The sequence below is a fragment of the Callithrix jacchus genome, chromosome 12 (assembly GCF_049354715.1).
Source record: "Callithrix jacchus isolate 240 chromosome 12, calJac240_pri, whole genome shotgun sequence".
In the NCBI taxonomy this organism is placed as follows: Eukaryota; Metazoa; Chordata; class Mammalia; order Primates; family Cebidae; genus Callithrix; species Callithrix jacchus.
In genome coordinates this window covers 94,983,597-95,004,190 of record NC_133513.1, presented here as the reverse complement: position 1 = coordinate 95,004,190, position 20,594 = coordinate 94,983,597, and the positions used below count along the sequence as shown (strand labels likewise).

At 41.5% G+C, this 20,594-nt stretch overlaps 1 protein-coding gene across 10 annotated transcripts in view; it reads left to right on the top strand.

Annotated features, from left to right (window-relative positions):
• Positions 1–20,594, top strand: part of ARMH3 (armadillo like helical domain containing 3) — a 219,724-nt gene that overhangs the window by 16,918 nt on the left and 182,212 nt on the right. For 6 of the 10 annotated variants that reach the window (XR_004732135.3, XM_078346355.1, XM_035268873.3 and 3 more), the window contains exons 2-6: positions 5,330–5,442; positions 10,390–10,446; positions 10,600–10,746; positions 13,924–14,031; positions 19,800–19,892. Coding sequence is in view for 9 of the 10 variants with exons in the window: in XM_078346355.1 (XP_078202481.1) it covers positions 5,341–5,442; positions 10,390–10,446; positions 10,600–10,746; positions 13,924–14,031; positions 19,800–19,892 (507 nt within the window). In the remaining variant the exon portion in view is untranslated. Of the gene's footprint in view, positions 1–3,102; positions 3,198–5,329; positions 5,443–10,007; positions 10,122–10,389; positions 10,447–10,599; positions 10,747–13,923; positions 14,032–19,799; positions 19,893–20,594 lie in introns of those variants that run through there. The other 4 variants (XM_078346356.1, XM_078346357.1, XM_035268876.3 and 1 more) reach the window with 2 other exon arrangements.

Below are 20,594 nucleotides of genomic sequence, written 5' to 3'. Positions count from 1 at the left end.
CAGTGCCTGGTACATATATAAGAGCTAAACAGACTCTGGTTGTTATTTTATTTTCTTTTGAGATTGAGTCTTGCACTGTCACCCAGGGTGGAGCGCAGTGGTGCGATCTCGGGTCACTGCACCTGCTGCCTCCTGGGTTCAAGCGATTCTCCTGCCTCAGCCTCCTGAGTAGCTGAGATTATAGGCATGCACCACTATGCCCAGCTAATTTAGTATTTTTAGTAGAGACGGGGTTTTACCATGTTGGCCAGGCTGGTCTTGAGCTCCTAACCTCAGGTGATCTACCTGCATCAGCCTCCCAAAGTACTGGGATTACAGGTGTGAGCCATTGCACCTGGCCTGGTTGTTATTTTAGATAGGTGTCCTGAGTTTTCAAGCCTGGAGGCCCTACTCACCTGTGTTCTAGTGTTCTGCATTTGTTCTGTTAAATTTTCACATATATGAACACACATGTACTTTTTTTTTAAATACGAAGTCTCCCTCTGTCACCAGGCTGCAGTGTAGTGGTGCAATAAAGGCTCACTGCAACTTCCAGCTCCCTGGATCAGACAGTTCTCCTGCTTCAGCCTCTGGAGTAGCTTGGATTACAGGCATGTGCCACCACACCCGGCTAAGTTTTACTTTTTTGTTGAGATGGGGTTTTACCATGTTGGCCAGGCTGGTCTCAATCTCCTGACCTTGTGATTCACCTGCTTTGGCCTCCCAAAGTGTTGGGATTATAGGCATCAGCCATTGTGCCTGGCCCTACTTTTTTTTTTTTAGATAAAGGTATGTTTTACATTATGTGAAGTCTACAACTTAGTGATTTTTTAACATGTGTACTCATTTGTATAACCTCCACTTAGATAGAGATTGAGTGTATTTCTGGCACCTCAGAAGGCTTCCTTGTGCTCCTTCCCAATCATCTCCACACCTCTACACTGTCATCATAAATTACTTTTGTCTTTTAATAACTTCATATAAATAGAATCATCAGGTCGTAGTCTTTTGTTTTGGACACTTTTCATTCAATATTTTCTGTGTAACGTATCCACATTGCTTCATGTATATCAGTAATGGGCTTTTGTAAATTTCTATATTGTTGTCTATTGTGTGACTGTACCATAATTATTCCATTTACTGTTGATGGATATTTGGATTCTCCTTATATATTAAAATTCACAAACACAAAAGACTCACTTTAATAAACTTTAAAAACATTTCAGAAAAGGAATGTTTATGCTGTCTAGGCACAGCGGCATTTCTGTTTCCTGAACACGCCAAGTGCGTTCAGATCTTGAGGACTTTGCACTTGCCATTCCCTATATCTCAAACACTTTCCCAAGATTTTTACTTGGTTGGTTTCTTCCTGTTTTTCCAGATCTTAGACCCACGACCAGTTCCTCAAAGAGGCCTACTTTAATCTCCCAGCTGAGAGTAGTCCCCTTAGGCAATTTGTCTTCAGGGAACTTATAACTGTCTCAGTTTATCTTATTTGTCCTCTGTTTTCCTTCTACTGGAATGGGAATTCTGTGAGACTAGGGATCTTTTCTGTCTTGTTTACTGCTGTGTTCCTAGTGCCTGTGCTGAAAGAAAAGGTACTCTGTAAATACTTGTTGAATGAATGAATGCCTGATCTTTACATATGAGTTTCCCCCCCCCAAATTATGGACACATTTACTTTTGTTTCTCTCTGGTTTTTTTTTTTTTTTCCCTTTTCCATCTCTTCCATATTCTGAAATCTCTCTTTTTTTTTTTTGAGACTGAGTTTTACTTTGTTGCCCAGGCTGGAGTGCAGTGGCAGGATCCCAGCTCACTGCAACCTCTGCCTCCTGGGTTCAAGTGATTCTCCTGCCTCACCCTCCCGACTATCTGGAATTACAGGTGCTTGCCACCATGCCTGGCTAATTTTTTATGTTTTTAAAACAGACGGGGTTTCACCATGTTAGCCAGGATGGTCTCGATCTCCTGACTTCATGATCTGCCTGCCTTGGCCTCCCAAAGTGCTGGGATTGCAGGCGTGAGCCACCGTGCCCAGCCTTTTTTTTTTTTTCCTTTGAGACAGGGTCTGACTCTGTTGCCCAGGCTGGATGCAGTGATATGATCTCAGCTCACTGCAACCTTTGCCTCAAGATGTCCTCCTGCTTCAGTGTCCTGAGTATCTGGGATTACAGGTGCCAACCATCATGCCTGGCTAATTTTTGTTTGGTAGAGACAGGTTTTCGCCATATTGGTCAGGCTGGTCTCGAACTTCTGACTTTGTGATCTGTATTTGTTCTGTTAAATTTTCACATATATGAGAACACAAATGTACTTTTTTTTTTTAATACGAAGTCTTCCTCTGTCGCCAGGCTGCAGTGCAGTGGTGCTGGTTCTCTCCACGGGAAGGTGGGGGGATGGTTTGAAATAGGATAAAAGTGCTTGAGAATGTACAGATTACACTCATATTACTGATGTGCTGCAATCTTCTGCTCTACCAATCAGATATTTTACTTTCAAAATTAGGAGCACAGGCTTAATTTCTGAGACCCAAAGAAAAACTTTTGTTAGAAGAGTTCTATAGTTCTCCCAGTCTAACACCTTAGAAACCCTTGTGTGCTGTGTTCCCTGGGTAGGAGTGCTGGTAGTGGGAGGAGCCTTTATGTTGTCAGTTTCCAGTCACATTTCAGGCAGCTTGGGTGGTAAATTCCAGTTGCCTGTGATGATGACAGAGAGTAATGAGTTGAGGCCTTGTCTGATTTTCCCCCTGCTCCTGATGGAAGGAGAGTGATAAAAATAATTTAATTTCTTAGGAAATTTGGTAGTTTGGATTGGAATTGTTTTTCCCTCCTCTCTTGTTCCCTTTGCTTATTAGAAAGTATTGATTTTGAAATAGAGAAAGTGAGTTTATTAGATTTGGGGTGGACATTGATTAGCTGTAACCCAATTATAAATCCTCAGAAGGGGATGTTAGTAAACAAATGCTTTTCACATCCAAGAACTTGTGGTTCCCACTCTTCCTGCTAATCAACTGGTTGAAGCTGAGCACAGGCAAGATCTATATCCACTAAGTTTAGAATTGCATTGCTTTTGATTTATTCTAATAGGGTCCTCTTGATTTCCAATTTATTTTTTCCAGGTAAGGACATCTTCCTCTTGACAACCTATTTAAAAGACCCAAGAATGTTTTGAACGGAGGCTGTATATCATGCTTAAGGAAAAGCCATGATCAATATAATGTAAATTGCCCCAAAGAGTCTTCTCTTTTTGTTATTGTTGTTATTTTTTCTGTCAGTTCTCTGGGGATCATAGCAATTTGAGGGCTAAGTTAAGCCTCGATAGAGACAGGTCTTAGTAAAATTTTAGGTCAGACTGGGGACTTTTCAGGATTTCCCCTCCATCTTTGTCAGAATCAGTCAGTTAACAGCATAAACTGAACATTTACCGGGAACTAGGTTCTTATATAAAAAGCATAAGATGTAGTCCCTGTGCTGAAGATGCTTAATATCTGAGTTGGTATCACTTCTAATATGAGATTATAAAAAAGTCTAAAAATAGACTGGGCCTGGTGGCTCATGCCGGTAATCCCAGCACTTCGGGGGGCCAAGGCGGGTGGATCACGAGGTCAGGAGTTTGAGACCAGCCTGGCCAACATAGTGAAACCCCATCTGTACTAAAAATACAAAAATGAGCCGGGCATGTTGGTGCATGCCTGTAGTCCTAGTTACTTGGGAGGTTGAGGCAGGAGAATCACTTGAACCCGGGAGGTGGAGGTTTTGGTGAGCTGAGATTGCGCCACTGCACTTCAGCCCGAGCAGCAGAGTGAGACTTTGTCTCAAAAAAAAAAAAAATTCTAAAAATAAAATAAAAATATCTAGTTGGAGACATTTTCTATGCTTTAGTGTATGCTCAAGGATGAATCTCCTTTTTTGGTTATATGTGCCAGGGAAGGACAACATCTGAGATACAATCTTTTATACTAAGATACATCTCTTCCTTAAAAAAATTTTGATTTTGGTTGGAAAGATAGTGCATATTTTCCAAAAGTCATTGATCAAAATTAGTTCTGCTGTTTCAGGTTTGTCTGAAAGTAAAATCCAGCTCCTCCCTAGCCCCCATACTTGTCAATGGGTGAGATTAAGTTTCATATCTAGAGCATAGAATTTAAAGGAAAGAGAGGAACTTTGTTAATAATGAAAAGAATTTGGGAGATGAAGGGGATATGTGTAAATCCACAGTGAAGACCTATGGGATTTCAGGTTCTTACTTAAAAAAAAAAAAAAAATCGAGACTTTCTTGAAGCAAGATGGGAAAATTTGGGCATGATTCATGGAACTACTTTTATATAGAATTGAAAATACATTAGAGTTTGATCTGTAATAGTGTTTATATATATATATATACACACACACACACAATTAAATTTGAAAGTAGTAGATTGCTGTATTCAGTTATTTTGAAATCAGATTCTTTTTTTTTTTTGTCTCTTAACTGCTGTTTTCTGCCTTGGGTCTCTTTCCACAGGAATTTCTAAAGACAGTCAAGTGCAGTGTGATTTATGAGGCAGTGAAGGCCAAGTACTTTGTAGTGACGAGGACCTGCTTACTTTGGGAAAATCAATGAAGCATGTCAGTCTGCAGCACACTTCCTGCCTTAATGGTCCTAAGCTTGATCAATATTTGAAATTTAAGTTCACCATCAGTCTGTAATCAGTGTGTGCTTTGCAGCCTTCCTTCCATCATCCTCAGATATGTGGCCAGACCTATTACAGATGGAGCTAGTTACAGTTTTGTGTTTGGTTTTGGATCTGCTTTAAGCCTTATCTACTGGCACGTTTTAAGGATGTAAAATATGTTGTGCTGTTGGCCAAGTAATGATTTAAACCTTGACATTACCTAGTCAGGGAGGGGAGTGTTGGACAGATGCACAAGCTGTGTAGCGTGGTTGTTTATCAGTTCTTCTTCCTAAACATTCTCTCATTAAGTGGTATAGCAGTGACTCCAGCAACTTGGAGAACATTCTGGCACTGACTGGCTTTCCTTTCTTTTCTAAGACTTAATTTTTTTAGAGCTGTTTTTAGGTTCAGCAAAATTGAAAGGAGAGGGCAGAGATATCCCATATGTCCACTTCCTTCACACATGCACAGCCCCCTCTAATAACAACATCCCCCACCAGAGTGGCATTTGTCATAAATGACGAACTTACAACTTACATTCATATATTGTTATCACCCAAAGTCCACAGTTTACATTAGGGTTCACTTTTGGTGTTGTATATTCTATGGGCTTGGACAAACATATGACATGTATCTGCCATTATAGTATCATACTAAGTATTTTTACTGTCCTAAAATGTGACTTTCTGTTCACAGATTCTCTAACCATGGCACAGGTAGAGAAACGTGGGGGTTTGCTTCGGAAATCTTCAGCTTCCAAGAAACCACTGAAGGAAAAAGTGGTGCTGATGTATGATGAGATCTTCATGGTAAGGCCTGCGGGCTTGTTGTTGTGTACAGCTTGACTCGTTAGTTTCTTAGTCCAAGATGAGAAATACCCTTACTTCTGCCTGCCACCTTCAGGTTCCTCGGGGGGTATGGGAGGAGGGAGAGAAAGAGGGTTTGAGGGCAAAAGTGAAAACTTTCATAGTAGAGATTATAATTATGTATTAATTAGTATAGGTTGTTATTATGTTGTCCATATAGGTTGTTGTCATGAGCTAGGTAAAACAATTGAAAGGAGGGAGGAAGGCTGGGGAAGCTCCTTTTCTGTATATTTTAAAGAAAGACAACCAGGTGTGGTGGCTCAGGCCTGTAAATCCCAGCCCTTTGGGAGGCTGAGGCTGGTGGATCATGAGGTCAGGAGTTCGAGACCAGCCTGGCCAATATGGTGAAACCCCATCTCTACTAAAAATACAAAAATTAGCCAAGCGTGGTGGCAGGCACCTGTAATCCCAGGTACTCAGGAGGCTGAGGCAGAAGAATCGCTTGAACCTGGAAGGTGGAGGTTGTAGTGAACTGAGATGGCGCCACTGCACTCCAGCCTGGGCAACAGAGTGAGACTCCATCTTAAAAAAAGAAAGATTTGCTCTCCTTATGATCTACTAACTTAGGACTCTTATTCTAGATGTCCCATGAAGTTTCTTTTGGACCTAGAATTCCATAATTCAGATACTTTTAAAGGGTACATTATTATATTCCATCTCAATTTGTTGGTAAATGAAATAATTACTTAGTAATTCATTCTATTTCATTCTCCAACTATGTGGGATAACTGAGAAATTATTGGCAATTGGGTTGGAGATTTCTTTGGGTCTTCAGAACTGATTGAACATGGTCCAAGCCTCTGTTGTAAAATATACCCTTATCAGGGGCCAGGCCCGGTGGCTCATGCCTGTAATCCCAGGACTTTGGTAGGCTGAGGCTAGTGGATCACGAGGTCAGGAGTTCAAGACCAGCCTGACCAACATGGTGAAAACCATCTCTACTAAAAATACAAAAATTAGCCAGGTGTGGTGGCATGTACCTGTAATCCCAGCTACTTCGGAGGCTGAGGCAGGAGAATCGCTTGAACCCAGGAGGTGGAGGTTGCAGTGAGCTAAGATCACGCCATTGCACTCCAGCCGGGGCAGAGTGAGACTCCGTCTTAAAAAAAAAAAAAAAAAACCTGTCAGGGAAGATTAGTTAGATATGCTGCAGGGGTACCTGCCTTCTAAAATTCTGATCATAAGTAGTACACATAAATTAGAATAATACTTATAAAAAGAATTACTAGACAGACATGGTGGCTCATGTCTGTAATCATAGTACTTTGGGAGGCTGCGGGGGGTGGCTCTCTTGAGCCCAGGAGTTCAAGACCAGCCTGGGAAACATGGCAACACCTTCTCTCTACAAAAAAATACAAAAATTATCTAGCTGTGGTGGCATGCACCTGTAGTCCCAGGTACTTGGAGGCTGAGGTAGGAGGACTGCTTAAGCCTAGGAGGTCAAGGCTGCAGTGAGCCCTGATCACACCACTGTATTCTAGCCTGGGTGAGAGAGTGAGACCTTGTCTTTAAAAAAAGAAAAAAAAAAATGACCATGTGTCGGGTTTCTACTATGTGGCTAGTGCATTATAAATGTATCACTAAATATAGAGGAATTCTAATTCTGACAGGAATTCTGTGAGGGCACTGGTAATATCCTCATTTAACAGATGAGGTAATTTGAGATCTCTGCTGGAAGGTGATGGAGCTGTGATTTGAACCCTGGTGACTGACTCCAAACCCATGGCTCAGAATAAATAATGCAGTCAACTAAAATACCTAACTTTGGCAAGCCTTATAAACAGAGTTTGACATGCAGAAGGTTAATACAGACTGCCCAAGTCCGTATGAGCAGCTATACAAAGAATATAAGTAGGTGCTAGGATCCTATTAGGATTCTTTCTTTGTTATGCAAGCTTGGTGTACATACAACTCCTGCTTGAGTGAGCTCTGCGGATGGGAAGTGCCAGTTCCATGAGTTCCCTGAGTTTCATTTGTAGACAAAAAGCGATATTACAGAAGTGTGAGGGTCAAACTGTGACCCCTGCTAGGAAGCAGGACTTGAGAGAAAGTGATAGAATCTACTAAATGGCTGGGCGTGGTACCTCACACCAGTAATTGTAATCTCAGCTACCTAGGAGGTTGAGGTGTGTGGATTGCCTGAGGCCAGGAGTTTGAGACCGGCTTTGGCAACATAGGGAGACTCCATCTCTAACAACAAAATTAGGTGGGTGTGGTGGTAGGCACCTGAAGTCCCAACTAGTTCCAGCTATTCCTAGCTACTATAGGAGGGTGAGGTGGGAGGATCCCTTGAGCCCAGGAGTTTGAGGCAGCTGTGAGCTGTAATTGCACCATTGCACCCATCCTGGGTGACAGTGAGAACCTGTCTCTAAAATAAGTAAATAAATAAAATAAATAAATAAATAAAAGGAATTCACTAAATGAGAATGCTGTGAGAAGGCCAGAAATGTTGCTTCTTTATGCCTTTCTTAATTAAAAATCCAGAAGAGGCCAAGTGTGGTGGCTCATGCCTGTAATACCAGAAGTTTTTGAGGCCAAGGCAGGCAGATCACGTGAGGTCAGGTGTTTGAGACCAGCCTGGCCAACATGGTGAAACCCTATCTCTACTTTTTAAAAATGCAAAAATTAGCCGGGTGTGGTGATATGTGCCTATAATCCCAGCTATTGGGGAGGCTGAGGAAGGAGAATCACTTGAACCCAAGAGGCAGAGGTTGCAGTGAGCTGAGATCACGCCATTGCACTCCAGCTGGGTAACAGAGCAAGACTCAAAAAAAAAAAAAAAAAGGAAAACAAAATCCAGAAGAGATTATTAGTATTTTATTATTAGATCAGGACTTAACTGCTGATGACATTAGTTCCTGGTAGTAATTTTATGCTGTTTATTTTAATTAATTAATCAATTATTTATTTTGAGATGGAGTCTTACTCTGTCACCCAGGCTCGAGTGCAGTGGCACAATCTTGGCTCACTGCGACCTCCACCTCCTGGGTTCAAGCCGTTCTTCTGCCTCAGCCTCCTAAGTACCTGGGATTACAGGCACATGCCACCATGCCTAGCTAATTTTTATTTTATTTTTATTTAACTCTGTCGCCCAGGCTGGAGTACAGTGGTGCCATCTCGGCTCACTGCAACCTCTACCTCCTGGGTTCAAGCAATTCTCTTGCCTTAGCCTCCTGAGTAGCTGGGACTATAGGCACCCGCCACCACATATGGCTAATTTGTTGTGTTTTTAGTAGAGATTGGATTTCACAGTATTAGCCAGGATGGTCTCGATCTCCTGACCTCGTGATCCGCCTGCGTCGGCTACCCAAGTGCTGGGATTATAGGCAAGAGCCACCGCACCTGGCCATTTTTGTATTTTTAGTAGAGATGAGGTTTCACCATGTTGGCCAGGCTGGTCTTGAATTCCTGACCTCAGGTGATCCACCTGCCTTAGTCCTACAAAGTGTTGACATTACAGGCGTGAGCCACTGTGCTCAGCCTATTTACTCATTTTTATTTATTTATTTTTTGAGACAGAGTTTCACTCTGTCATCCAGGCTGGAGTGCAGTGGTGCAATCTCAGCTCACTGCAACCTCTGCCTCCTGGGTTCAAGCAATTCTCCTGCCTTGCCTCCTGAGTAGCTGGGACTACAGGCCCACATCACCATGCCTTGCTAATTTTTGTATGTTTAGTAGAGATGGGGTTTTGCCATCTTGGCCAGGCTGGTCTTGAACTCCTGGCCACAAGTTATTGACCCACATTGTCCTTCCAAAGTGCTGGGATTACAGGGGTGAACCACCGTACCTGGCTGTCTCCTGGTAGTAGTTTTAAAAGGTCAACTTAAAATAAGGTGGTAGTGGGCTATTGAACTGCTTATTTCATGTCATTCTCTTTTCTTTAAAGTAGGCATTCTCTTTTTCTTATGTTACTCATTAACCAGCAGCCTTTGATTTCCTAGAATTTGTTGGAAAATTATTGCTAGGAAATTTTGGGTTTTAGCATGATAATTTTGCTAACCCTTTGGATCAATTAAAATTAAGAAATTTAGAGCATATTAAAAGCTTTGTACAGAAGACTGAATGCATATGGAGGGCAAGTAAAAGCAGTCAACACAGCATGCTGTAAAAACCATTGCAGTATTACTGAGGTGATCTGATTTCTGGCTCCTGCACTTGTGTAAGTCACTTATGTTTGTGTACCCTCTTTCCTAAAATGGGAGGAGGGTGATAATATCTACCCTTCCTGGCTCACTGGATTGTGTTTCATATATGTAAATAGGGTTGAAAACAACACTGTACCAATTCACGGGAGACACATCATTATGTGACTAACTTATTCAGATGTTTAGGTTCATTTCTTGCTAGAAGAGAAATATTTTAGGGAATTTCTTAACTTTTGGTGCAGAGAATATATATCCATGCACACAGTTTTCCACTTGGAAAAAAAGCACAAAGAGATACTGTTTTCTTCCCCTGTATAGAAGTTTAGAATGACCAATAATTTTTTTTTTCTTTTCTTGAGGCAGAGTCTTGCTCTGATGCCCAAGAGTGCAGTGGCGTGATCTTGGCTCACTGCAATCTCTGCTTCCCAGGTTCAAGCAATTCTCCTGCCTCAGCCTCCCAAGTAGCTGGGATTACAGGTGCGTGCCACCATGCCCAGCTAACTTTTGTATTTTTAGTTGAGAAGGGTTTTCACCATGTTGGCCAGGCTGGTCTTGAACTCCTGACCTTAGATGATTCACTCACCTTGGCCTCTCAAAGTGTTAGGAGTACAGGCATAAGCCACTGTGCTCGGCCGACCAAGAATTTTCAAAGTTAATTTTGAAAACTAAGGTTGACTATATATAGCATTCTTAATGCTTCTGGTGTTAGCTGGGAAAGCTGAATGTGCTTATCTTCTGGTTTCAGACAGAGGACCCCAGTAAGTGCAGTCCTCGCTTTTGGGAGGAGCTCTTTCTCATGAAGGTAAGACTTGGTGGCATCTGTGGAATTTCCTGGTGACTATTGCCTTCTCATGTGTTCTGGGTACTACGCTAAAAATGCACTCTGCCCTTATTTGTTTCCTTGGCAGGTGAATTTAGAAAAATGCACTCTACCCCTTCTTTGTTTACTTGGCAGGTGAATTTAGAGTACCTAGAAGGCAAGCTGGAATCTCTTGATGGTGAGGAGTTAATGAAGATCAAGGACAATATTAATTGCCTATTCCAACACTGCATCCAGGCTCTGGGAGAGGATCATCCAATTCGAGTTGTCAATGCATTGCAGGTACAAGGCTGGGAGATTGGGGAAGTCTTGTTTAATAGGAGAAAGGAATTGTAACACCTCTGTTGGAGCGGAGGAACCTAGAATTGCTCTGAGGTATGAAGTTTTCTTTTTTATTTGTTTAAGTTACCAAATATTTATGCTATGTTTGTTTAGCCATCTATTTATACAAATTGACACTTAGAAGTAATCTTATCCATTTGTATAATGTATGATCTAATGCCAAAGTAGATTGTTAGAATTCTTGTTTTTACTTGAGAAAGGGAAGAAGTAGAGAGGAAACTGAAGCAAGAATGATTAGTCTTTATCAAAAGTCAGAAGACTGCTGGCCACAGTGGCTCATGCCTATAATCCCAGCACTTTGGGAGGCTGAGGCAGGCAGATAACCTGAGGGTCAGGAGTTTGAGACCAGCCTGGCCTGCATGGTGAAACCCTGTCTCTACTAAAAATACAAAAATTAGCCAGGTGTGGTGGTGGATGCCTGTAATCCCAGCTGCTCAGGAGGCTGAGGCAGGAGAATGAATTGAACCCAGGAGGTGGAGGTTGCAGTGAGCTGAGATGGTGCCACTGCACCCCAGCCCAGCTTGGGTGACAGAATGAGACTTCGTCTCCAAAAAAAAAAAACCAAAAAACAGATTTTGAAAGGGATCTTGGATTTGTAACTCAAAAAACATTAAGAAACTGTCCTTTATGTTAAGTGGCATGATTATAAAATTCATTCAACAACTATTTCTTTTTTATTTTTGAGACGGAGTTTCTCTCTTGTAACCCAGGCTGGAGTGCAATGGCCCGATCTCGGCTCACTGCAGCCTCCGCCTCCTGGGTTCAGGCAATTCTCCTGCCTCAGCCTCCTGAGTAGCTGGGATTATGGGCACGCGCCACCACACCCAGCTAATTTTTGTATTTTTAGTAGAGACGGGGTTTCACCATGTTGACCAGGATGGTTTCGATCTCTTGACCTTGTGATCCATCTGCCTTGGCCTCCCAAAGTGCTGGGATTACAGGCGTGAGCCACCGCGCCCAGCCTTCAACAACTGTTTCTTAAATAGTGTTATGTGCTAGGCATTGGGATGGGTGATGCGGATACACTACAGACTTCTTGAGGACAGAGATTTTGAGAGTTTCATTCAGTACTTTGTTTCCAGTGAGTAGAATGTTCCTTGTACACAGAGAACAGTCAGTGTCTAGCAAATAGCACTCTAGAAGTAAGTTCTTACTGAATGAATGGTGACAGAGTTTCTAAAATTTAGTCTGATAGGCTTAATATAGCCTAGTTTGAGAGTACTTAGGGCAGTGATTGACGAGTTTGGAATATGAAGAATCCATGATGGAATAAATAATTTTATTGGAACTTTTGGTAGATTGGGTTTAAGTTTCTAACTTACTAGATAGGCAGATCACTTTGTGACCCCATTTTCTCATCTGAAGAATGGCAATAATAATTACCTGTTGAGTTGATGTCCCAGAAAGATGGACCATGTTTATTCTGTGGCTTTGCTAACCTTTGGCACTGTAAGTTCCACATTTTGATTTGTAGGGTAGGGGCTTGTTGAAAGCTGGAAATTGTACTTTCAGTAATTGCAGTGCTCATTGTGTGGGCATGAATCATAAACTTTTATTTCGGTGGAAATAAGTTGACATTAAGCCACTTAGTGACCCATAAAATACTGTAAATTGTTATAATAGCTAATGCTTACTGAGTTTTAACAATGTTCCAGGGACTAAGTACAGTATTATTTCACATAGCCCTCGTAATGTTCCTGTAAGATGAATGCTATTGTTATAATTCCTACTTTATCGATGAGAAAACTGAGCCACCACAAAGTTAACTAATGTATGTGTCTAGGTTCTCACAGCCAGTAAGTAGTGGATGAGGATTATGAAGATTTTAAGATTTGAAACAGTTGGCTATTAAAAAGGAACTTAACTATTGTAGTTATTAAAAGTAATTATAAAAACTGTCGGACAGGCTCATGCCTGTAATCCCAACACTTTGGGAGGCTGAGGAGGGTGGATCACTTGAAGTCAGGAGTTCGAGACCAGCCTGGCCAACAAGGTGAAACCTTGTCTCTATTAAAAAACTACAAAAATTATTTGGGCATGGGGGTGCACGCCTATAACCCCAGCTACTTGGGAGGCTGAGGCATGAGAATCACTTGAACCAGGAGTTGGAGGCTGCAGTGAGCTGAGATTGTTCACACCATTGCACTTCAGCCTGGGTGACAGAGTGAGACTCCATCTCAAAAAAAAGAAAAAAAAAAGGCCAGGTGCGTGGCTCACATCTGTAATCCCAGCACTTTGAGTGGCCAAGGCGAGCAAATTGCCTGAGCTCAGGAGTTTGAGACCAGCCTGGGCAACACGGTGAAACTACGTCTCTACTAAAATACAAAAAAATTAGCCGGGCATGATGGCGTGTACCTGTAATCCCAGCTACTCAGGAGGCTGAGGCAGGAGAATTGCAAGAACCCAGAAGTCGAGGTTGCAGTGAGCCAAGATCGCATCATTGCACTCCAGCCTGGGTGCCAGAGCGAGACTCCACCTCAAAAAAAAAAAAAAAAAAAAAAAGAAAAGCAGCAGCAGCAAGAAAATAAAAAATGAGAATGACAACATTCTCAGTCACTGTTCATTTTTTAATTTCTGGAATTTGCACATACTGAGACTCAGACTGGTCTGGGCATAGTGGCTCACATTTCTAATTCCAGAACTTTGGGAGGCTGAGGCAGGAGGATTACTTGAGCCCAGGAGGTGGAGACCAGTCTGGGCAACCTAGTGAGACCTTGTCTCTACAAAAATAAAAAAATTAACAGGGTCTTGCAGTTTAATATAATGGCGCACAGTTTTTATAATGGCGCACACTTGTCATCTCAGCTACTTGGAACTGAGGTGGGAGGATCACCTGAGCCCAGGAGGTCAAGGCTGTAGTGAGCTGTGATTATGCCACTGCACTGCAGCCTCTGTGAGAAAGTGAGACCTTGTCTCAAAAGAAAACAAAAACAAAAAAACCAAACAAAAACCCCCACAAAAACTCAAACCATGTATTGGAGCTCAGAGCTCAGATAAATTGAATGTATTGAATGTCAGCTGTGTAAGGATGAGACTGCAATGTGGGTCTACAGACCCAGTGTCCTTCTAGTTTTGAGATTTCCTCTTCAGAAAGAATTCTTTCTCTCATTTCTGCAGACCTTGTGTGCACTCATTCGAGGAGTCCATCAAAAGAATAAGTCTACCTCTGGGTTTGACATTATCAACATGCTAATGGGCTTTGACAAGGCGGAGCTCTGCATGAAGGTGAGGCATAAGCTGCAGATATGCCTATGGGTGTCTGCTTCTCACAGCTATTCATGGACACTATCAGCAGACAAATGTATTTAAGATTTGGATCAGATAGATATAGATGATTGAACTTGGCCTTGCATTTGGATGTTTTTATTTAACAGGTTTGCTTTATCTGAATAAAGGAAATTTTTAAATTCAAATTTGAATGGAGTTATTCTTTCTCTGCAGGATAAAGACTGAAGAGTTTATTTTGTTACTCATATCATACGATCATACATTCTTAAGAACATTTATGAATTTAAATAAAATATAACAAATTAACATGCAGGGTAACTTTAATTCTAAACTTAAAGTTTGTTTAATACAATTAATTTGATTTTACCAGAATTTTTCTATCTAGTGTTTGACACTATCTTTTTTTTTAATAACAGCCTTATCATTAATATAGTATACATACACCCTTTTAGATTATACAATCTGGCCACATGCCATGGCTCATACCTATAATCCCAGCACTTTGGGAGGCCAAGGTGGGCAGATTGCTTGAGCTCAGGAGTTTCAGATCAACCTGCGCAACGTGGCAAAACCTCATCTCTACAAAAAATACAAAAATTAGCTGGGTATGGTGGTGCATGCCTGTAAGTCCCAGCTACTGGGGGGAGGCTGAGGTGGGAGGATTTCTTGAACCTGGGAGGTAGAGGTTGCAGTGAGCTGAGATCTCACCACTGCACTCCAGCCTGGGCATCAGAGCAAGACCCTGTCTCAAAAAGAAGAAAATAAGTAAAATGTACAATCCAGTGAATTTTTTTCTTTCTTTTTCTTTTTTTTTTTTTTTGAGACAGAGTCTTGCTCTGTCACCAGACAGGGTTTCACCACGTTGGCCAGGATCATCTCGATCTCTTGACCTCATGATTCACCCACCTTGGCCTCCCAAAGTACTGGGATTACAGGCGTGAGCCACCGCGCCCAGCCGAATTTTAGTATATTCATAGAATTATACAATTATCATCACTATCAATTTCAGAACATTTTCATCACCCTAGAAAGAAAACCTGTACCCATTAGTAGTCATTCTCCAGTTCTCTCCTCTTCTCAACCCTTGGCAAGCATTAACCTGCTTTATGTCTCTGTGAGTTTAGCTATTCTGGATACCTCATATAAATGGAATCATATCATATGTAGCCTTTTGGGTCTGACATTTACTTCACATAATGTTTTTGTGGTTCATCCATATTATAGGATGTGTCAGTATTTCATTCCTTTTTATTGCCTAATAATATTCCTTTGGATGGAGATAATCACTACATTTTGTTTATCCATTCCTCAGTTGATAGATATTTGAGTCATTTCAACATTTTAGCTATTAGGAATAATGCTGCGGTGAATGTTCACTTATAAGTTTCTGTATGTATGTACTTATATTTTTATTTATTTATGAGGTCTTGTTATGTTACCCCAGCTGGTCTTGAACTCCTGGCCTCAAGTGATCCTCCTGTCTCAGCCTTCCAAAGTGCTGAGATTACAAGCATGAGCCATTGCACTTGGGCCACACATGTTTTAAATTCTCTTGAGCATATACCTAGGTGTAGAATTGCTGGGTCACATGGTAACTCTATATTTGACATTTTAGGAATTACCAAGCCATTTTTCCCTAGTGGCTGTTCCATTTTATAATTTCACTAGCCATGTTTGAGGGTTCTAGTTTCTTCACATTATGTCAATAGTTGTTTTTGTCTGTCTTTTCTTTCTTTATTTTTTTGAGAAATGTCTTTCATATCCTTTGCCCATTTCTAGATTGGTGTGTCTTTTATTGTTGAGTTATAAGAGTTCTTTACATATTCTGAGTATTTCTTTTATCAGTTATATAACTGATTTTCAGTGTTGGATACTATATCGAATGAATGCTGTTTGAACTTCGAAGAACGGTCTTCTGTTACTCATTAAATTTAAAATAAATTTGTATACCAGAGAATCCTTATAGTGGTTAGGTTACAAAAATTGATGATATGGCCAAATGCGATGGTTTATGCCTGTAATCCCAGCACTTTGGGAGGCCGAGGTGGGTGAATCATGAGGTCAGGAGATCGAGACCATTCTGGCCATGGTGAAACCCCATCTCTACTAAAATTAAAAAAAAAATTAGCCAGGTGTGGTGGTGGGCACCTGTAGTCCCAGCTACTCAGGAGGCTGAGGCAAGGGAATTGCTTGAACCTGGGAGATGAAGGTTGCAGTGAGTTGAGATCGTGCTACTGCACTCCAGCCTGGCGACAAAGCAAAACTCTGTCTCAAAAAAAAAAAAAAAAAAAAAAGGAGGCTGGGCGCGGTGGCTCACGCCTGTAATCCCAGCACTTTGGGAGGCCGAGGCGGGTGGATCATGAGGTGAAGAGATCGAGACCATCCTGGTCAACATGGTGAAACCCCATCTCTACTAAAAATACAAAAAATTAGCGGGGCATGGTGGCGCGTGCCTGTAATCCCAGCTACTCGGGAGGCTGAGGCAGGAGAATTGCCTGATCCCAGGAGGCGGAGGTTGCGGTGAGCTGAGATCGCGCCATTGCACTCCAGCCTGGGTAACAAGAGTGAAACTCCATCTCAAAAAAAAAAGGAATATATAATTATGAGTATACTAAAAAGAAAAAAAATGAATTCACAAAGATTTAGTACTTAGAGTTATTTTTAAATTCTGGCCTTTTGCAGTTCATGTATATGCCATGGTAAAATCTGAGATAGCTCTTCATTCTCATAGTTCTAATTACTGCTTGTATGTTGATGACTGTTAATTTAGCCTTAACATCTCCTTATGATCTCAGAGTTGTATACTCTGTGCTTGCTGAATGTACTTATTCACACATCCCCTAAGTACTTCTTGCTTGATATATCCAGAATGGAACTCACTATTTCTCCTGCATCTCTTCCTTATTCATTCCCTTTCAGAATGGATGCAGCTGTCTTCACAGGCCCCAAGCTGAACTTGGTGATCACCAAGTTCAGCTAATTTTACCTCAGTTCATATTCCTCATACTTGTCTTCCTCTGTTCCCACCATCTTTGTTATCTCTCACTAGAACTATTACAGTGATGCTTTCATTCATTCTCTCTTTTTTTTTTTTTTTTTTTTGAGAAGGAGTCTTGCTCTGTTACCCAGGCTGGAGTGTAGTGGTACAATTTCAGCTTACTGCAACCTTCCCCTCCCGGGTTAAAGCGATTCTCCTGTCTTATCCGCTGGACTAGCTGGGATTACAGGCATGTGCCACCACACCTGGCTAATTTTTGTATTTGTGGTGGAGACGGGGTTTCACCATGTTGACCAGGCTGGTCTTGAACTCCTGACCTCAGGTGATCTACCCATCTTGGCCTCCCAAAGTTCTGGAATTACAGGTGTGAGCCACTGCGCCTGGCCCATTCATTCTTTTGACAAACATTTGTTGGGCTCCTATATGCCAGGTACTGTGGTAGGCACTGAGGATATAAGAGGCAAATAAGACACGGCAACTGTCTCAGGAAATTGATAATTAGTCCTCATTAGTCTCCCTCCTTTCAAGCTTCCCATCTTTAAATCCATCATCCACAGTGACACCACAACTGTGTGGTGTTAGTATGTATATCTTACACTCATCTTTCCTGCTTAAAATCCTTCATTAATCTCCTGTCACTAACAGGATAAAGACCAAACTCCCTACTTAGACTTAGAAAACTCATAATCTGGACTATATTTACTTCTCTAGTCTTATATCTTACTACTGTGCCTCATTTTTTATGCTCCCATAAAAACAAACTGCTTTTATTTCAACCCCTCACTAGGGCCATTTCTTTCCTTATATGTCTTTGATGATGATAATGTCTGTCTGGAATTCCTTTCCTCCCCAATTCCTATTGAATTTTCAAAATATAACTAATATAACTTACTCCTGAGGGGTCTTGGAATGGGTGACTTTAGAGCAAATTCCATACCTCCATGTATATTTCTGTCATAGTAAATACTGAATTGAAACTGTTGGCTTGTGTTTCTCTTCCATTAGATTAAAACGCACCTTGACAGCAAGGGTCATGACGGTTTTAGTTTTTTCATATATATATATATGCATTTCTTTTTTTTTGAGATGGAGTCTTGCTCTGTTGCCCAGGCTGGAGTTCAGTGGCACAGTCTCAGCTCACTGCAACCTCCACCTCCCAGGTTCAAGTGATTCTTGTGTTTCAGCCTCCTGAGTAGCTGGGATTACGGGCGCACACTACCATGCCTGGCTAATTTTTGTATTTTTAGTAGAGATGGAATTTCACCATGTTGGTCAGGCTGGTCTTGAACTCCTGACCTCATGATCTGCCCACCTCGGCTTCCCACCCACCACCTCGGGCATGGTGGCTCATGGCCTGGGATTAAAGGCGTGAGCCACCACGCCCAGCCCCTATATTCTTTTAAAGCATTGTATTCAGCACAGAGTAGATGCTCACATATTTATTAAATTGAACTGAAGCAGTTTACCTTAGCCTTCCAGCATGCTTAAATCCTTAGTCTCCATCTGTTCTCCTCCCTCATTTAATGTAGAATATTTCTTTTCATTTTCCCTTTATTGTAATATGCAAGGGTTTCATCTTTTGATTAGTTTGGGTGTATTAGCTGGCTTTTAGTGCAACTGATAAATTCCAATTACATTGCCAAGTAAATACCAGGATGGACACAAGTTAGCTTCATTGGATAGTGCATATGGCTAGTGATAGCCTGTAATGATATTGTTTCTTTGTCATTTATTCAGTGTGCCTGAATCAAGTGTTATGCTTTCTTTACCAAATAATGAAACTTGCCAGGCATAGTGGTTCACAACTGGAATGCCAACCCTTTGGGAGGCCGAGGCAGGAGCTCAGGAGTTTGAGACAACATGGTGAGACCTTGTCTCTGTTAAAAAAAAAAAAAAAAAGAAATAAAGAAATAAAAATAGCCAGATGTGGTGGCACGCATCTGTGGTCCCAGCTATTTGGGAGGCTGAGGTGGGAGGATGACTTGATCCCAGGAGTTTGAGATTGCAGTGTGCTATGAACATGCCCTGCTCTCCAGCCTGGCTGACAGAGTAAGACTCTGTCTCAAAAAAAAAAGGAAAAGAAACTTACATACAATTATTGAACCATTAGGTTTCCTTTTTTTTTTTTTTGAGACGGAGTTTCGCTCTTGTTACCCAGGCTGGAGTGCAATGGCGCCATCTCGGCTCACCACAACCTCTGCCTCCTGGGTTCAGGCAATTCTGCCTCAGCCTCCTGAGTAGCTGGGATTACAGGCACGCGCCACCATGCTCAGCTACTTTTTTGTATTTTTAGTAGAGATGGGGTTTCACCATGTTGACCAGGATGATCTTGATCTCTTGACCTCATGATCCACCCACCTCGGCCTCCCAAAGTGCTGGGATTACAGGCTTGAGCCACCGCGCCCGGCCCAGGTTTCCCTTTTTTTATTTGCTTCATTCTAATCTAAAGGTTTGTATGAGGATGACAGACTGCAAACATGCATTCGTTTGGTAGAACAGTGAATTCTTTACTGTTCTTGTGTAATTTTTCTAAAGCGTTTTCTCAATATAGCTAGATTTTGAAGTCTTGTTAATCTTTTTCTTTCTTAGTAACCCAGCCTGGGAAGTCCTCCTTTTCTTTTTCTAACCTTGCAAGGTCTAGGCCTATGGAAATGATAGGGTTGCTTCATTTGTGTTATTCACATTACCCTGTATAGCATAACCCAGAGTTGGACAAAGGTGGGGTGTTACCTGGTATGGTTTAATGCTTATTGGTTCTTTTTCTCAGAACTTGATGGAGAGTTTGGATTCATTGCTTTGTGCAGAAGGTTCTGAAAGTCTGAAGAGTTTATGTCTGAAACTTCTCCTTTGCTTAGTGACTGTAAGTAACCTGTCTATGTTTGTCAAGGGTATTAATTGACAGGAGGGACAATCCTATTTGAATACTTGAGCCCAAAGATAGAAGGAAAAAGAGAAAAAATATTCTCGGTGGGAGTATTGCATCACTCCCTTATGTCTGGATGTGTAGGAAGTTAGCTGCATGGTCTTTTGCTTCCTAAAAGTTGCTTTTGGAGCAACGACTGGCATTTTCAGCCTGTGGGCTATGTGATATTTCACTTTAGAAGTTTTGCTTCAGGGGAACTACTATCTTTTGGGTTGTATCAGGTGTCCTTATCAGGTCTCATTTGGAAATAATTCTTGTGATTCTGAGTTGTTTTTTTTTTTTTTTTGGGACAGTACCCGGCTGGCTTTGATTTTATAACTGTAGGCTCCCTGTACTTTCTTGTGGAAGGAGAGTGGGGTATTGATCATTTACTTCAGGAGGTTCTCTTTCCCTGCCACCTCTTAAAGACTTCTGCATTCATAAACCTCTTCCTGTGCACTTGAGGAATAAAACCCAAGAAACTGTTAAGCAAACGCATGTGTGAGGATATGAGAGAAACAATGAGAAGTTCAAAGATGTAGGAAGTTTTAATTTGCTCATTTCCTACTTCTATAACATCTGTCTATTCAGGCTCTCATGACTTAAGGGGCACTTGTGAAAGGTCTGTTAAGTTATCTAGTAGAAATATTTTAATATTTC